The 18,531-nt window shown below is 40.9% G+C and overlaps 1 protein-coding gene across 1 annotated transcript in view; it reads left to right on the top strand.

Annotated features, from left to right (window-relative positions):
• The first annotated feature begins 338 nt into the window (after positions 1-338).
• LOC120053867 (c-Maf inducing protein) overlaps positions 339-18,531 on the top strand; it is a 41,831-nt gene continuing 23,638 nt past the window's right edge. The window contains exon 1 of the mRNA XM_039001140.1: positions 339-2,487. Coding sequence (XP_038857068.1) covers positions 2,161-2,487 — 327 coding nt within the window. The 5' untranslated portion in view covers positions 339-2,160. The remainder of the gene's footprint in view (positions 2,488-18,531) is intronic.

Genomic DNA, 18,531 nt, shown 5'->3' with positions numbered 1-18,531 from the left:
CCATATATCACAAACCCCGAGGTGCCTTATTGCTATTATAAACTGGTTACCAACATAATTAGAGCAGTTAAAATAAATGTTTTGTCATACCTGTGGTATACAGTCTGATATACCACGGCTGTCATCCAATCAGCATTCAGGGCTCGAACCACCCAGTTTATAACAGACTGTATACCACGGATATGACAAAATATTTAGTTGTACTGCTCTAATTATGTTGGAAACCAGTTTATAATAGCAATAAGGCACCTCGGGGTTTGTGATACATGGCCAATATACCACGGCTAAGGGCTGTATTAAGGCATAACAACAACTGTTAGCCGTGGTATATTGGCCATATACCACACCTCCTCAGGCCTTATTGCTTAACTCTAGTCTACCTGCTGTGTCCCTCCCCACAAACAAAACATAATTTCCAAACGTTAATGAAAAGAACAGGCGCAATTACTTAAGACAATGCTGCGTTCGTAACCAAGTGGGAGGTAGGAATTTACCAGTTGTGATGCCGTAAATATCAGTTGGATGCATTCACATGCATTGAAATAGTTGAGAAACGCTGATTGGCTAATGGCCAACAAGCTGCATAAACCATAACTAAAAGTACAGCTATCATGCTTGTAAATAAGTTACCGTGTTCAAAAACCATATTAGTAGATTGCTTTTTATAAATGTTTTGTTGCGTTTAACTACCGAAAATGCTGTTAGCAAGGTGACATCAGAGCTCATGATGATATGAGGTCCCACTTGTAATTACCAGTTGGATGACGGTTCAAGTGGATATTTGCCAGTCATATGTGGTAAATTCCCACTTCTCACTTGGTTATGAACGCAACATTAGAGGTTACTCTTCTATCTCTGCAATACTTATCCAACTCAGTATACCCTTCAGCATGCCCATACAGTATTGTCAACAAAGGCTGTTACATACAGTAGGTTTGTGACAACTGTTTTCTTAGATTTAATCTGGAAACATCAATACATACTGTCACTGTGGGTCAAGAATGGGACTGGGAGTCTCTGACCCATTGCTGAAACAGTTTTAATGGGTATGTGTTGTGCACTTCCCCATCAGACAGACCGTGTGGATGCTAATCAATCAATTCTGGGAATGAAGTATCAACATTGAGCTCACAGTTAAAGGGAAACTGTCAGTGATTCATGTTTATTATAATGTGAGTCAAAACGCTAAAGAATTTGCAATACAATTGAAACTATAGCCTACAACCGTTTTCGGTTTGTAATTGAAACTGTAGCCTACCGACAATTAGGTGGATATCCTCATATTAAATATTGTCATATGTTTCCCTCAGTATCCTATCGGGTCTTCTTATGATTCATAACGCCCGTGATTCCAGCAACATTTATTAAGTAGAATGATTGATTTCCATGTCAAACGCAGTCTTTAACAAAAATAGAGACAACACTGCTAGACGAGAAAATTGACATGTAGGTCGTGCGCCCTCCATTTTTGTGTTGAGGGAACTGTACACCCTCCTATCACATAGTAGGCAGCAGACAGTGGAGCTAAAAGACGCACAGCGCATCCGCTTGCCTCCCCATTGACGTCACTTTGGTATCACATGAACGAGAAGGGACCAATCCAAGTGGCTCTATCGAAGTGCTTGGGTTCTTTCACGAAGATAGAAGAAAAAGACAGTAAAAAGGAACCATGCCAATGACCGTTTAAAGACCAAAAACACGAAGAAACACGTCGCCTTTGGATTTGGGTGTTTTGTATCAAAGCTACGTGACTTGTATGAGTTCAATCTGTGGAAGATGTTATCTGGACTGGGGCTGGCAGAATGGACATGGCCCGAACATATTGAGTAGCTCTTTGGGGGTGCTAAACGCGGACAGGATAGACATTACAGTGGGAATGGTGTGGATATAGGATTATTTGCCTATCCAATAACTGCTCTTTTACTTTTCCGTTCTGAAATACCCCCATCAAAGACTCTTTCATGGCTTTTCTATCAGTGGCTCCGCCGTGTCTTTTTCGCCCACAACACTCTTTTAACAATTGAGGTCGTATCGCGGTAGCTTTGCTCCCAAGGTTTACAATCCAACCCAATTGGCTTTTCTTTTTAAATATATATTTAAAAAACGAATATTAGAAAGCCTACATTGTTACCTATAGGATATTTTTGCGACTAGTTGAATATGGATTTTAACAGCAGCGGCGAGGGTAACGAGCTACATAATAAACAATTCTATCAATCTGAGGAGAGCAAGCCTTTGCTGGGGGAGATGTCTGCGTCGACGCCACCCGAGGGGAATAATATTAAGTTAGGCGCCGGGCCGTGCAAGAGAACCCTTCTCCATTGCAGCAGCGGGATGCGATATAAACTACTACAGGAGGGGGACATCCAGGTGTGTGTGGTGAAACACCCTCGGACCTTCCTCAGCAAAATTCTAACCTCAAAATTCTTACGGAGATGGGAACCGCACCACCTCACCTTGACAGACTGCAGCCTGGCGTCTGCGACGGTGAGTTGCTACTGTTGCAACATTGTGTGCACGTACATTGTTTATACCCCCCAAATGCTGTCTTTTTTTAAATGTGTGCTTTGTTATCACTTGTAATAATCCGTTTAAACACGACGATTAACGCATTTTCTGTAACTAACAGCAGAAAATGTAGCCTATCGGTTTCCTTTGTTACCTTCCAAGTTCCATTTGCTCAGCTGATAATTGGATCGCAACATTGTTGCTTTATTTCCCCCTTCGGTGACACTATAGTCGCTACACCTACACACATCCTCTGACGACTTTGCAGTGGACTCCTATTTGCTACGCTTTTATTTTAGTTGGCTACGATTTTCATATAACATTTGATAATCTCTAGGACTATTGGTTCATCAAACATGTATGGCTGTTCATATGGTTTATCTGTCCTAGGCGGCCTAGGCCTACTGTTGTCCTCACGTTGGATACATAGGCACGGACCGACGTGTTATTTCTGTATTAAAGCATTGTTTTGTGGGCAGCGAGTGATGGCATGCTCACAAATGTATTGGATGACATGTTCTGTAGTCTATGGAAGCTGAATTGGGCCTAATGTTAATCTCCCAACAGCTGCCTCCTATGGATTTGTATCACATTAAATACTGTTGGCCCAGGGCAGGGATCAATTCCATTTTTAATTAAGTGAATTCAAGAAGCAAACAATAGGCATTTATCATATTTAATTTCAATGCACTTCCTGAATTCGCTCTAACTGTGATGTAAAAATTACTGTACTCATTGGACTCTGATCTGCTGTGTAAACTTTGTATGAAGCCATAGCTCATAGATTAAAACTGTTTTCAACAGGAATGCCATACGAATATGAGTTTTTAAACAGAACAAATAGTATAAATATTACTCTTCCTATAGTTACAAGTACCTGGTCTCTTAAGGTTCACACGTAAGAGACTTCCTGGTTAAATGCATCTAAAATGGTTGAAAAAAAATATGATAATCACTGTTAGGCTATTATTATTGTTACTGGTGGCAGTGGGACAGTTGTCAGTATGCTTAGGGCATTGTTTTATCAACAGGTCTTCTAAGAGGACATTGTTTTTTTGTTTTACATTTTCACCCATTTGAACAATTTCACCCATGCTGCATGCAGTAAGCTAATAATGCCACAATTTATATTTTTCAGGTTTTATTATGAATAGACTTAATATAGTAAACAATGGTGGGGATATTTAATACGTTACTTAAATAAGAATATGAACATACAATGTGTTTTGAATGTATTACACTTATGCACAAGGCATCATTTAATTGCAGTACAATTGGCAGGTCACCCATGGGGCTGTTCACAAATGTTTTGTCTTGGTAGACTGCATTACAATTTACGAAGACATACTGTCAAATCTATTCTTATAGCTCATCTTAACTTGTGGATAATCACACTAATGCCGCAGTGCTTCAATGAAAAGCACAGTACAGTTACAAGTGTCAAACACTCCCAGACAAGACGTCTTTGTCAGACATCATGACAAATTAGGCAGTATTTTGTGACTTGACCTAGTTGTTGACAAGAATATATATATATATCCCTAAAATATGGTAGACTACATAACTTTACAAAAAAGTGATGTCTTCCTTCACAGCTCATTCTATCAGATGTGAAGAGTAAGGTGCTGACTAACCACCTCACCCCATTATCAATAACAGTTCCTCTCAGCAACAGGGTCACTAATAGGTGTCCAACAGGTGCTCAGTGTCTGGCGGAGCATCACTAATGGAAGTGTAGTTGTCTGTGGCTAATGGTCTCTTTGGGCCACAGTCAGTCAGGATGTCTTACTTTTAAATCTGTAATGTCTGTCTTTAGAAGTGAGCCGTTACATGTATTGTTTGATGTGGCAATATTGTATTCATAACAAGGTACTGTTCTCAATAAATTGCACATTAAAGCCCCATGGAAATTATTTCCCCCCCATACGTTGTAATTCCACAGTTTGGCTATATGCCAGACAAGTCAGGTCTATAACTAGTTCAATCGCAAATGATCGCGTGCAGAACTGTTGTTGTTCTGTACTAAAAACAACTTTAATTATGTTTCCTTTGTGTATTGGGTCACCAAACTGTGACTGAAACTTCAGCCATGCCACACAAGTTCAGGTACATTTTCTCCTATCAGACTTACTCCTTTCCTGTCATAATTTACATTTGGACAAAACCCCAAGCCATGTGGATGCTTCAGTTTCAACAAATGAGGTATGCTACTGTATAAATAGATCTGAGGGCCTGATATGAGAAATGTGAATCATTCCTTTTCTTAAGCATAGGCCAGTCACTATTGAGAACCTGCATCATATTTGCGTAACACCAACCCATTACAAGAACTTCCTGTCACGCCTCCTTCACAAAGGCCTTTACAGATTAGCTTGCAGTTCTGATATCTCAAGGGTCCTATTATGTCTTGAAACGAACAGACAGAAACTAAGAACATGAGGTTGAGCAGGGTTAGGCCATACTACTCCCCAAAGAGCTCAGATTAGACAGAGATACCTTACTATCAGCAAGCAACTGAAAACACAAGATGAGGCAACTTTCTATCTACACTTTACATACAAGGGTTGGCTGGCCTTCTCTAGTCAATTGTAGGCTCAGTCACTGGTATACTTTTATTTACAAAGCCATTTTGGGTTTACTGCCATTTTATTTGGGCATTTTTTTGTTCTGAAATGTGGTGGGTACTCGCTTTGTTCGCAGGACTTTATCCTGCTAACTGTTTCAAATGTCCCAACTGAATTTGGTAAAAGGGCTTTTATGTACTCTGCGCCATCGGCTTGGAACGCCTTACAAAATACTTTTAAACTGGAAGAACTTGTCCCAATTGGTGATTTTTAAATCATTGATTAAGGATTTTTCCCTGACCTGTCAATGTTTTTATTTTATTTGTTGTTTTATGATCTTGTGAATTCAATTGTTTTACTAGATTACCTGTAGTTGTTCATGTTGTCTGTAATTGTGTATTGACTTGGTGCAGCCTGTAATTGTGTATTGACTTGGTGCAGCCTATCTTGGTCAGGACGCTCTTGAAAAAGAGATTTCAAATCTCAATGAGCCCTTCCTGGTTAAATAAATAAAAATAAAATCTTAACACTGAAAGTCAGACTGAAAAACCAAACTATTTTTCACATCATACTCCATTAGAGCTATTATTGTAGCGTACAATGAAGTGGAGACATTTATAATACGCAGTTGTGACACACACAGAAGCCTCAGAGAACCTCTTGGCAGACGTGTTCACATTCAAATACAGGATCATCCTCCTTTTGTTGGGATAATCACCCATTAAGAGAATATTTGAATTATTGTCTGGAATTAAACTGCAGTACCCTGACATATGGTTTCTTATCATTAACCTAAATTTGACTTTTCCCTTTGCCAGAACATTCAGTAGAGGGAGAAATAAAGGGAACATGTGTGCAATAATGAAATAATTGTGAATTTATCATAATTTTAGAGATATAGCCTTAGGCCTATTTGTCACCTACCCAGTAAAAATGTTTTAGGCCTTATTATAAAAGTTTACAGTAGCCTGCTGTATTCCATAACTATGATGAGCAGTGGTTTTAGCTCTTGTGTGCATTTGAGCAATGGGTGTTGTTAATTAGAAATCCCGTTAAATCAAATACAGCAGGAAATGTTATAGATTTTCTAACTGAAGTGGTACTAAACTACCATAAGTTTGCCACCGTTGTTGTAACCCAATCTGTACAGTAACAGTGGAACAGGTGCTATCAAGTATAAACATTTGTGTAGCCCAGTACTCAGACACGGTATACAGTACATGGGATCCTTGGCAGTTCAGGGGGGAGTAACAGAGTGGTGAAAGGAAGGGCAGTGAGCTGGTCATGTGTCATCCGAACTAGATTATCCCCCTCCCTTACATGGTTCATCATATGAGAACCTTTGGAACCTCTGCTGTGGTGAGGTCCTGGCTGGGCTCTATTTTGTCAGTGTCACAGTGTGATTGTCTCAGCTCTCACAGTGCATTTCCCAAAGTAATACCTTTTTTAGATGTATTTAGTTTCTTTTGCAATGTTCATAGAGTGAAATCCCAGTACATTTAAAAATATATATTTTGTCACATGAATGGGTGCAGTGAAATGTGTTGTTTTACAGGGTCGGCCATAGTACTATGGTACCTCTGGAGCAAATTAGGTTTAAGTGCCTTGCTCAAGGGCACAGACAGATTTTTCACCTTGTCGGCTCAGGTATTCAAAGTCCTTCACACTTACACTAGAGCTTGTTTATCAGACAGCAGCCTGGTTGGTAATTTACGACCTACTAGTTTGTTCCTTATTATGCAGTTACAGTAATAATAACCTGTTTTGTTACATAACTTGCTGCACATAATGATTTAATGTATCATTCATTTTACTGTATCATTCATTTTGACATCAGAACAGTGGCCATTTGCATGATATTTGGGAAGTCATGTTGGCACAATTGTATTGTTTATTTTTTAATATTGAATCCAAGCCAAGAGACAAATATTTCTGTGAGTTACATAATAGTATGTTCCAGCATTGTATGATGAAATGCTTACACCCCATTTGCCCTGTATCCCATAATCCATTTCACTTTTATTTTACCATCTTTCACACTGGAAGCTTTCATGCCTGCCAGACCAAATGTGAATGCTTAAAGTACTCAGCTAGTATAACAGTACAACAACCAGTATAAAGTTGATCAAGGTATTGGCAAAAAGAAAAACCACAGCTTGTCAAATGTGTTTTTGGTTGAAGAAAACGGGGTAATGGTTGCAGACACATGCACGTCCACTGCAGCCTGTCTTTTGTGTATCTCTTATTAGATCAAGCCATATTGTGCAGGTCACAGTCACTATATGGAGTTGTCCACATACACCAGTCAGAATCCCCCAATGCGTCATGGCTTGAATTTTTTTTACCTCAGGTCTACTAGGTCATGCCTGATTTAATAATCCTCCATACCTCACCTTCTGCAAACTGATGCTGTGTTACAAAGTAGCCTAATGTACCTTTCAAACCACTGTGTTCTCTGTTTCTCTAATCACTCATAGTTTCAGGCTGCCATTGAAGTCTCATTAATTGGATATCCTTCATACAAGCTGTCCAGAGGCAACTGCCATCTACTGGTCTCTGATGTTCATAACATGTGCAAATGAGAAAATGGTGGAGGGTACTTGGCTAGCAATACCCATAATGCATATACAATGGAAGGAGAGATTTGATGCTGCATTTTGTGAATAGCTGTTTTCATATTTTATTTGCATCGGTATGTAGAAGCGCCTGGCAGTATGTATAGAAGGTACATAAATTCTCAAAATAATTTACAATGAGTGCTTTCTGTGCTTTTTACCATCTTTTTTTTGGTGCCAAAATACATTCATCCTCAAATTTAGTTGATATAAACATCCTATAAAGACACATGGGGTATAATTGAATAAGGTGAGCACAGTGTTGGTAAATTCATTGTGTTCATTACTAGAGGTATAGAATTGATCATGAACACTGACCACTGAAACCTGCTATGATTGTTAGAATATATCATTAAATGAGCAAGATCAACATCGATTGTCTTCATCGTTCATATGATCAGTTTGCCAGTGCACCTGAATACAGAGATGCTTTCCACCTGGTTCTCCCTGGAAACAACAAAAACACGTCTCCATTTCACCTCCTTGTTTCCATGGCAACATAGCTGTGTTGGTGAGAAGAGCTGTACTCCACTTCTCCTCAAGGAAGAAAAGCTGAATAAAGAGACAAAATGAGATGAAGAAAGACCATAAGCAAAAGAGAAGAAAACAACACGACTGAGGGATGAAGATAGATTGGTGCAAGTTACCACAGCAAGCTCTTGTGCAGGATATTGCATCTTTGACAATTTATGGTGGTTCCCATCTTTCAACGTCTTGTGCTCATATGGTTAATTGAATCCCCTATCTGTTTGCTCCTGTAATAGACTTTTTAATTTGAATTTCTCAGAGATGCAAGGTTCCCCTTCTCTAGTGACTTTAGTTTTTTGTCTTGCTTTGCTATTTGTCTTGCTACCTGTGTCCAGATACATGCACAATAAGTTAAATAAAAAATGGTATTGGACAGTGCCTTCAAAGTATTCATACCAACTTTTCCCACATTTTGCTGTTACAGCCTCAATTTAAATTGAGATTTTTTGGGCCACTGGCCTATTTTTGGGGTCACTGGCCTAAACACAATACCACACAATGGCAAAGTCGAATTATATTGACATTTTTACAAATTAATAAAAAAAGTTATAGTCTTGAGTCTTAGTATTCAACTCTTTTTGTTATGGCAAGCATAAATAAGTTCAGGAGTAAAAATGTGTTACGTAAATTTCATGGACAACACTGTATGCAATAATAGTTAACATGATTTTTGAATGACTACTTCATCTCTGTACCCCACACAATTACCTGCAAGGTCCCTCAGTCGAGCAGTACATTTAAACCACAAAGACCAGGGATGTTTTACAATGCCTCGCAAAGAAGGGCACATTTGGTTGATGGGATAAAAAAGACATTGAATTTCCCTTTGAGCATGGTGAAGTTATTAATTACACTTTGGATGGTGTATCGATACACCCAGTCACTACAAAGATATAGGCATCCTTTCTAACACTGTTGCCGGAGAGGAAGGAAATGGCTCAGGGATTTACGAGACAAACTGTTTAATGGCTGTGATAGAAAACTGAGGATGGATCAACAACATTGTAGTTACTCCACAATACTAACCTAATTGACAGGGTGAAAAGGAAGCTTGTACAGAATACAAATATTCTAAAACATGCATCCTGTTTGCAACAAGGCACTAAAGTAATACTGCAAAAAATGTGGCAAAGTAATTTTACTTTTTGTCCTAAATACAAAGTGTTATGTTTGGGGCAAATACAACACATTACTGAGTACCATTCTCCAATTTGTCAAGGATAGTGGTGGCTGCATCATGTTATGGGTATGCTTGTAATCATTAAGGACTGTGGAATATTTCAGGATAAAAAAAAAAAGCTGAATGGAGCTAAGCACAGGCAAAATCCTAGAGGAACACCTGGTTCGGTCTGCCTTCCACCAGACACTGGTAGATGAATTCACCTTTCAGCAGGATAATAACCTAAAACATAAGGCCAAACCTACACTGGAGTTAGTTTTGACTTAAATCTGCATAAAAATCTCTAGCAAGACTTGGAAATGGTTGTCTAGCAATGATCACCAAATAATTTGACAGAGCTTGAAGAATTTTGAAAAGAATAATGGGAAAATCTTGTACAATCCCAGTGTGCAAAGCTCTTAGAGACTTACCCAGAAAGACTCACAGCTTTAATCGCTGCCAAAGGGCATTGAATACCTGTAAATGAGGTATTTCATTTTCAATAAATTTGCTAAAATGTCTAAACACATGTTTTCACTTTCATTGTGGGGTATTGTGTGCGCGTAGACGGGTGAGGGAGAACATCTATTTAATCCATTTTGAATTCGAGCTGTAACATAAAATGTGGAATAAGCCGAGGAGTATGAATACCCAGACCAAAAAAATCTATATTTGATATAGGGATGGTGTGTAATGCAAATCACTCCTGATTTCACAATATGGCTACGACATGTCTAGCAACAGCATCCTCCCGGATACTCTAGACCCACTCCAATTCGCATACAGCCCAAACAGATCCACAGATGACGCAATCTCAATCGCACTCCACACTGCACTTTCCCACCTGGACAAAAGGAACACCTATGTGAGAATGCTGTTCATTGACTACAGCTCAGCATTCAACACTATAGTGCCCTCAAAGCTCAACACTAAGCTAAGGACCCTGGGACTAAATACTTCCCTCTGGAACTGGATCCTGGACTTCCTGATGGGCCGCCCCCAGGTGGTTAGGGTCAGCAACAACACGTCTGCTGTGCTGATCCTCAATACTGGGGGCCCTCAGGGATGTGTGCTCCTGTACTCCCTGTTCACCCACGACTGCATCCCACGCCAAACATGACTTCATTACCATCATTAAGTTAGCTGACAACACAACAGTGGTAGGCCTGATCACCGACAACGATGAGACCACCCTATAAGGAGGTCAGAGAACTGGCAGTGTGGTGCCAGGACAACAACCTCTCCCTCAATGTGAGCAAGACAAAGAATCTGATCGTGGACTACAGGAAACGGGGCTGTAGTGGAGCGGGTCGAGAGTTTCAAGTTCATTGGTGTTCACATCACCAACGATCTATCATGTTCCAAACATACCAAGATAGTCGAATAGAGGGCATAACAAAACCTTTCCCCCCTCAGGAGACGGAAAAGATTTGGCATGGGTCCCCAGATCCTCAAAAGGTTTTACAGCTGCATCATCGAGAGCATCCTGACCGGTTGCATCACCGCCTGGTATGGCAACTGCAGGGCATCTGACCGTAAGGCGCTTCAGAGAGTAGTGCGTACGGCCCAGTACATCACTGGGGCCAAGCTTCCTGCAATCCAGGATCAATATAATAGGTGGTGTCAGAGGAAAGCCCATAAAATTGTCAGAGACTCCAGTCACCCTAGTCATGGACTGTTCTCTCTGCTACCGCACGGCAAGTGGTACCGGAGTGCCAAGTCTAGGACCAAAAGGCTCCTTAACAGCTTCTACCCCCAAGCCATAAGACTGCTGAACAACTAATCAAATGGCCACCGGACTATTACATTGCCCTCACCCCTCCATTTGTTTTGTACACTGCCGCTACTCTGTTTTATTATCTATGCATAGTCACTTCACCCCTACCTACATGTACAAATTACCTCTAACCTGTATCCCCGCACACTGACTCGGTACCCCTTGTATATAGCCTCGTTATTGTGTTACTTTTTATTATTTTTTACTCTATTTGGTAAATATTTTCTTAACTCTTGAACTGCACTGTTGGTTAAGGGCTTGTAAGTAAGCATTTCACGTTAAGGTCTACACCTCTTGTATTTGGCGCATGTGACAATTTGATTTGATCTCTATCTCAGAGCGAGGGAGACGTTGAACAGCCAGTTTGCTCTATCAACCAGGGAGGGAGATTTAAATAAAGGAATTGCCTGTTTGTTCTTTTGCAGGGGGAGGGAGACACATGAAGCAACTGCTTGTTTGTTTTATCACACAGGAGAGATCGAGAGATGCAAATAAAGGAACAACCTGTTGCCTTAACTGAGGGTGACGTAAAATAAGGAACTGTGTTTGAATTTACAAGGAAAAACGTCACAAATAAAGAAATGGCTCCGGTGTGTTAATGCAGAGGGAGGGTATCAGAAGTAAAAGGAAGAGCCTGTTGGTTTGACTGATGGGAGGGTGTCACTAAAAACAGAACAGCTCTGGTCTCCTATATTGTAGAGGGATGAAGACACAGCACAGCCTGTTGACTTTTCGGGCCATGTGACCAGATACAGTCAGTCATGCAGCTGAAAAACGTCTATTACCAGTAGTTTATTGCTTTATCAATCTGTGTATACCATTTACTTTACCAGTATCAATTCCCAAATATCCAAGATGTCGAAGTCTAACTGTAAATCAAATCACTTTTTGACAACAACCCATTTTTGATTTGAACCATACAACCTTCCATACATATGTGCCCATTGTAGCTCAGAAAGTGACTTTTTGGACCTGAATGGTAAAACGTTCAAGAGATAAAGGTGCTCAAAGTTTACCTATTTTGCATACCCCATCAGACCATAAAACATGAATGTCTTAATCACTGGAAAATATATAATTTTAAAAGCTTACAAACTAGGGATGGGCATGGTTATTCGAATATCCGAACGGACAGTAGTATTCTACACTGCATTACTAGCTGTTTGGGGTTTTAGGCTGGGTTTCTGTACAGCACTTCGAGATATTAGCTGATGTACGAAGGGCTATATAAAATAAAATTGATTGATTGATTGATATTCGATTACTTGGGAGAGTATACATTTATGAGATTTTTTTTTGGAGACCTATTGTAACAATGAAAAGCTTTGTAAAAGTACATTATCTATGTAACATTGCTACATAGACTACAAGGATAAACCATTACATTCTACATTTTTATAAAACAAGTTTTATGAGCTACCCATACAAAAAGACGCACTACTAGCCTACACACGTTTGACACATGTAGCTTGTTGTTATTGTCCGTCAATCAAAGCTGCTCAACAGTCCTAGGCTCCATTTCCAGTCAACGCAAAATATAATGAAAATTACATTAAGTTAGCTAAATTAGGAGTATGCTACAATGATCGACGAACGGGTACTAGGCTGTTGTTTCATATGAATGGAGTTGTTGTAGACATACAGGGAGCGCAGCAAAATAGACAGAATGTGCCTTAATACTTTAACTAGCTTATTTACAACAAATTGATGCAGTCAAGACAGGCACGACCAGATGTTGCAGCCATAGGTTATTTATCATACCAAGTTTGTCTATCGCTCTCTCGCTCCTTTCCACACAGACTGTCACACACACCGGCCGTTGCGCCTCTCTCGCCCGCACCCTTCTGCTGAAACAAGCAGCGCACGCGCTCTCTCGAGTCTCGTGAGTAGAGGCGTCGTCTTACTTCAGTTCTGGCGGCTTTCCGAAGTCAGCTAGGCGAACCGAACGAGTGTGCTCGCAAACTCCCAAAATAGCTTTTTGTTAGGAAAAAATATTGACAAAAGCGGCAATAGTGCTGTAGCCAGTATACACGTCCTCAGAATGAATCTAAGAACTCTAGAAATCTTTTATGTTTATTAGTCGCGCAATTTTACATCTAAGATGTTTGGTGCATTATTTTCATTTAAAACATTTAGCATGAAAATGAGTTCTCTCTTTGAATGACAACAGACTTTATTGACGAATCACTACTGTTGACCAATCACCGACGAAGGGGCGTCGACTCCGGCTCCCTCAAGAAAAAAAGGTGTGTCCGAACAGCCAGATGTCCAAAACCAACAAAAACTTCACAAAAGTTATCATAATATATGCAATTCTTTCGAACTGTTTCGGCTGGGAGACTCCATTCGAAGTTAGAAAAACGTATTTTCTGCTATTTAAGACAGTTTAAAAAAATAAAATAAAAATATGTAACCTTTATTTAACTAGTCAAGTCAGAACAAATTCTTATTTACAATGACCGACACATTTTTTGTTAGCTCGGGATTCGATTTCGGTTGCTGGCCCAACGCGCTAACCACTAGGCTACCTGCCGCCCCAACTACCTGGATACCTAAATAAATATCATGATATTATTCGAATAGTGAAATGATTTCAAATGACCATTCTTTTACTAACAGGGTTGTCAAATTATTTAATTTTGTAGAACCTTTAACGTCTAAGATCAAAAAATGCATGAATAGAAGTATGTGGACACCCCTTCAAATTAGTGGATTCTGCTATTTCAGCCACACCCATTTCTGACAGGTGTATTAAATCAAGCACACAGCCATGCAATCTCCATAGACAAACATTGGTAGTAGAATGGCCTGTATTGAAGAGCTCAGTGACTTTCAACGTGGTAACGTCATAGGATGCCAACTTTCCAACAAGTCAGTTCATCAAATTTCTGCCCTGCTAGAGCTGCCCTGGTCAACTGTAAGTGCTGTTATTGTGAAGTGGAAACGTCTAGGAGCAACAACAGCTCAGCCGCAAAGTGATGGGCCACACAACCTCACAGAATGCGACCACCGAGTGCTGTAGCGCGTCCTCGGTTGCCACACTCACTACCAAGTTCCAAACTGTCTCTGGAAGCAACGTCAGCACAATAACTGTTCGTCCGGAGCTTCATGAAATAGGTTTCCATGGCCGAGCAGCGCACACAAGCCTAAGATCACCATGCACAATGCCAAGCGTTGGCTGGAGTGGTGTAAAGCTCGCTGCCATTGGACTCTGGAGCAGTGGAAACACGTTCTCTGGAGTTTCTTTTATTTCATCTTTATTTAACCAGGTAGGCCAGTTGAGAACAAGTTATCATTTACAAATGCGACCTAAATAAAGCAAAGCAGTGCGACACAAACAACACAGTTACACTTCGGATAAACAAACATAGTCAATAACACAATAGAAAATATACAGTTGAAGTCGGAAGTTTACATGTTAGCCAAATTCATTTAAACTCAATTTTTCTCAATTCCTGACATTTAATCAGAGTAAAAATTCCCTGTCTTATGTCCTTTAGGATCAACACTTTATTTTAAGAATGTGAAATGTCAGAATAATAGTAGAAATAATTATATATTTCAGCTTTTATTTCTTTCATCACATTCCCAGTGGGTCAGAAGTTTACATACACTCAATTAGTATTTGGTAGCATTGCTTTTAAATTGTTTAACTTGGGTCAAACGTTTCGGGTAGCCTTCCACAAGCTTCCCACAATAAGTTGGGTGAATTTTTGCCCATTCCTCCTGACAGAATTGGTGTAACTGAGTCAGGTTTGTAGGCCTCCTTGCTCGTACATGCTTTTTCAGTTCTGCCCACAAATTTTCTATAGGATTGAGGTCAGGGCTTTGTGATGGCCACTCCAATACCTTGACTTTGTTGTCCTTAAGTCATTGTCCATTTGGAAGACCCATTTGCGACCAAGCTTTAACTTCCTGACTGATGTCTTGAGATGTTGCTTCAATATATCCACATAATTTTCCTGCCTCATGATGCCATCTATTTTGTGAAGTGCCACCCCACGTGCTTCACGGTTGGGATGGTGTTCTTTGGCTTGCAAGCCTCCCCTTTTTCCTCCAAACATAACAATGGTCATTATGGCCAAACAGTTCTATTTTTGTTTCATCAGACCAGAGGACATGTCTCCAAAAAGTGCGATATTTGTCCCCATGTGCAGTTGAAAACCGTAGTCTGGCTTTTTTATGGCTGTTTTGGAACAGTGGCTGCTTCCTTGCTGAGCGGCTTGTCGATATAGGACTCGTTTTACTGTGGATATAGATACTTTTGTATCCATTTCCTCCAGCATCTTCACAAGGTCCTTTGCTGTTGTTCTGGGATTGATTTGCACTTTTTGCACCAAAGTACGTTCATCTCTAGGAGACAGAACGCGTCTCCTTCCTGAGCAGTATGGCGGCTGCGTGGTCCCATGGTGTTTATACTTGCATACTATTGTTTGTACAGATGAATGTGGTACCTTCAGGTGTTTGGGAATTTTTCCAAAGGATGAACCAGACTTGTGGACGTCTCCAATTTTTTTCTGAGGTCTTCGCAGATTTATTTTGATTTTCCAATGATGTCAAGCAAAGAGGCACTGAGTTTGAAGGTAGGCCTTGAAATACATCCACAGGTACACCTCCAATTGACTCAAATGTCAATTAGCCTAACAGAAGCTTCTAAAGCTATGATATAATTTTCTGGAATTTTCCAAGCTGTTTAAAGGCACAGTTAACTTCGTGTATATAAACTTCTGACCCACTGGAATTGTGATACAGTGAAATAATCTGTCTGTAAACAATTGTTGGAAATATTACTTGTGTCATGCGCAAAATAGATGTCCTAACCAACTTGACAAAACTATAGTTTGTTAACAAGAAATTTGTGGAGTGGTTGAAAAAGAAGTTTTAATGACTGCAACCTAAGTGTATGTAAACTTCCGACTTCAACTGAACATACAGTGTGTGCAAATGTAGAAAGATTATGGAGGTAAGGCAATAAATCGGCCATAGTTGGGAAATAATTACAATTTAGCATTAACACTGGAGTGATAGATGTGCAGAAGATGATGTGCAAGTAGAGATACTGGGGTGCAAAGGAGCAAGAGGATAAGTAACAATATGGGGATGGGATCATTGTGTGGGCTATTTACAGATGGGCTGTGTACAGGTGCAATGATCGGTAAGCTGCTCTGATAGCTGATGCTTAAAGTTAGTGAGGGAGATATAAGTCTCCAGCTTCAGTGATTTTTGCAATTCGTTCCAGTCATTGGCAGCAGAGAACTGGAAGGAAAGGCGGCCAAATGAGGAGTTTGCTTTGGGGATGACCAGTGAAATATACCTGCTGGAGCGCGTGCTACGTGTGGGTGTTGCTATGGTGACCAGTGAGCTGAGATAAGGCGGGGATTTACCTAGCAAAGACTTATAGATGACCTGGAGCCAGTGGGGTTGGCGACGAATATGAAGCGAGGGCCAGCCAACGAGAGCATACAGGTCGCAGGGGTGGGTAGTATATGGGGCTTTGGTGACAAAACGGATGACACTGTGATAGACTGCATCCAGTTTGATGAGTAGAGTGTTGGAGGCTATTTTGTAAATGACATTGCCGAAGTCAAGGATCGGTAGGATAGTCAGTTTTACGAGGGTATGTTTAGCAGCATGAGTGAAGGAGGCTTTGTTGCGAAATAGGAAGCCAATACTATATTTAATTTTGGATTGGAGATGCTTAATGTGAGTCTGGAAGGAGAGTTTACAGTCTAACCAGACACCTAGGTATTTGTAGTTGTCCTCATATTCTAAGTCAAGACCGTCCAGAGTAGTGATGCTAGTCGGGCAGGAGGTTGCGGGCAGCGATCGGTTGAAGAGCATACATTTAGTTTTACTAGCATTTAAGAGCAGTTGGAGGCCACGGAAGGAGTGTTGTATGGCATTGAAGCTCATCTGGAGGTTGGTTAACACAGTGTCCAAAGAAGTGCCAGATGTATACAGAATGGTGTCGTCTGCGTAGAGGTGGATAAGAGAATCACCAGCAGCAAGAGCGACATCATTGATGTATACAGAGAAGAGAGTCGGCCCGATAATTGAACCCTGAGGCACCCCCATAGAGGCTGCCAGAGGTCCGGACAACAGGCCCTCCGATTTGACACACTGAACTCTATCTGATAAGTAGTTGGTGAACCAGGCGAGGCAGTCATTTGAGAGACCAAGGCTGTTGAGTCTGCCAATAAGAATGTGGTGATTGACAGAGTCGAAAGCCTTGGCCAGGTCGATGAAGACGGTTGCCCAGTACTGTCTTTTATCGATGGCGGTTATGATATCGTTTAGGACCTTGAGCGTTGCTGAGGTACACCCATGACCAGCTCGGAAATCAGATTGCATAGTGGAGAGGGTACGGTGGGATTCGAAATGATTGGAGATCTGTTTGTTAACTTGGCTTTCGAAGACTTTAGACCCAAACTGTTACATACCTATATCTATCCTACCCTGCCTTTCTAGAGTGTCTCCCCCTTTGAAGAGGGGGATGACCGCGGAAGCTTTCCAATCTTTAGGGATCTCAGACGATACGAAAGAGAGATTGAACAGGGTAGTAATAAGGGTTGCAACAATTGCAGCGGATAATTTTAGAAAGAAAGGGTCCAGATTGTTTTGCCCAGCTGATTTGTAGGGGTCCAGATTTTGCAGCTCTTTCAGAACATCAGCTATGTGGATTTGGGTGAAGGAGAAGTGGGGGAGGCTTGGGCAAGTTGCTGTGGGGGTGCAGAGCTGTTGGCCAGTGTAGGGGTAGCCAGGTGGAAGGCATGGCCAGCCATAGAGAAATGCTTATTGAAATTCCCGATTATCATAGATGTATTGGTGGTGACAGTGTTTCCTAGCCTCAGTGGAGTGGGCAGCTGGGAGGAGGTGCTCTTATTCTCAATGGACTTTACAGTGTCCCAGAACTTTTTGGAGTTTGTGCTATATGATACACATTTCTGTGAAAAGCTAGCCTTTGCTTTCCTAACTGACTGTGTATATTGGTTCTTAACTTCCCTGAAAAGTTGCATATCGCGGGGGCTATTCGATGCAAATGCAGTACGCGACAGGATGTTTTTGTGCTGGTCAAGGGCAGTCAGGTCTGGAGTGAACCAAGGGCTATATCTCTTCTTAGTTCTAGATTTTTTGAATGGGGCATGCTTATTTAAGATGGTGAGGAAAGCACTTTTAAAGAATAACCAGGCATCCTCTACTGACGGAATGAGGTCAATATCCTTCCAGGATACCCGGGCTAGGTCGATTTAGAAAGGCCTGCTCGCTGAAGTGTTTTAGGGACAGTTTGACAGTGATGAGGGGTGGTCGTTTGACCGCGGACCCATTACGGACGCAGGCAATAAGGCAGTGATCGCTGAGATCCTGGTTGAAGACTGCGGC

The sequence above is a fragment of the Salvelinus namaycush genome, chromosome 9 (genome assembly GCF_016432855.1).
Source record: "Salvelinus namaycush isolate Seneca chromosome 9, SaNama_1.0, whole genome shotgun sequence".
NCBI classification, from domain to species: Eukaryota; Metazoa; Chordata; class Actinopteri; order Salmoniformes; family Salmonidae; genus Salvelinus; species Salvelinus namaycush.
The sequence above is the reverse complement of the archived record's forward strand: the minus strand, read 5'-3'. Positions and strand labels throughout refer to the sequence as shown.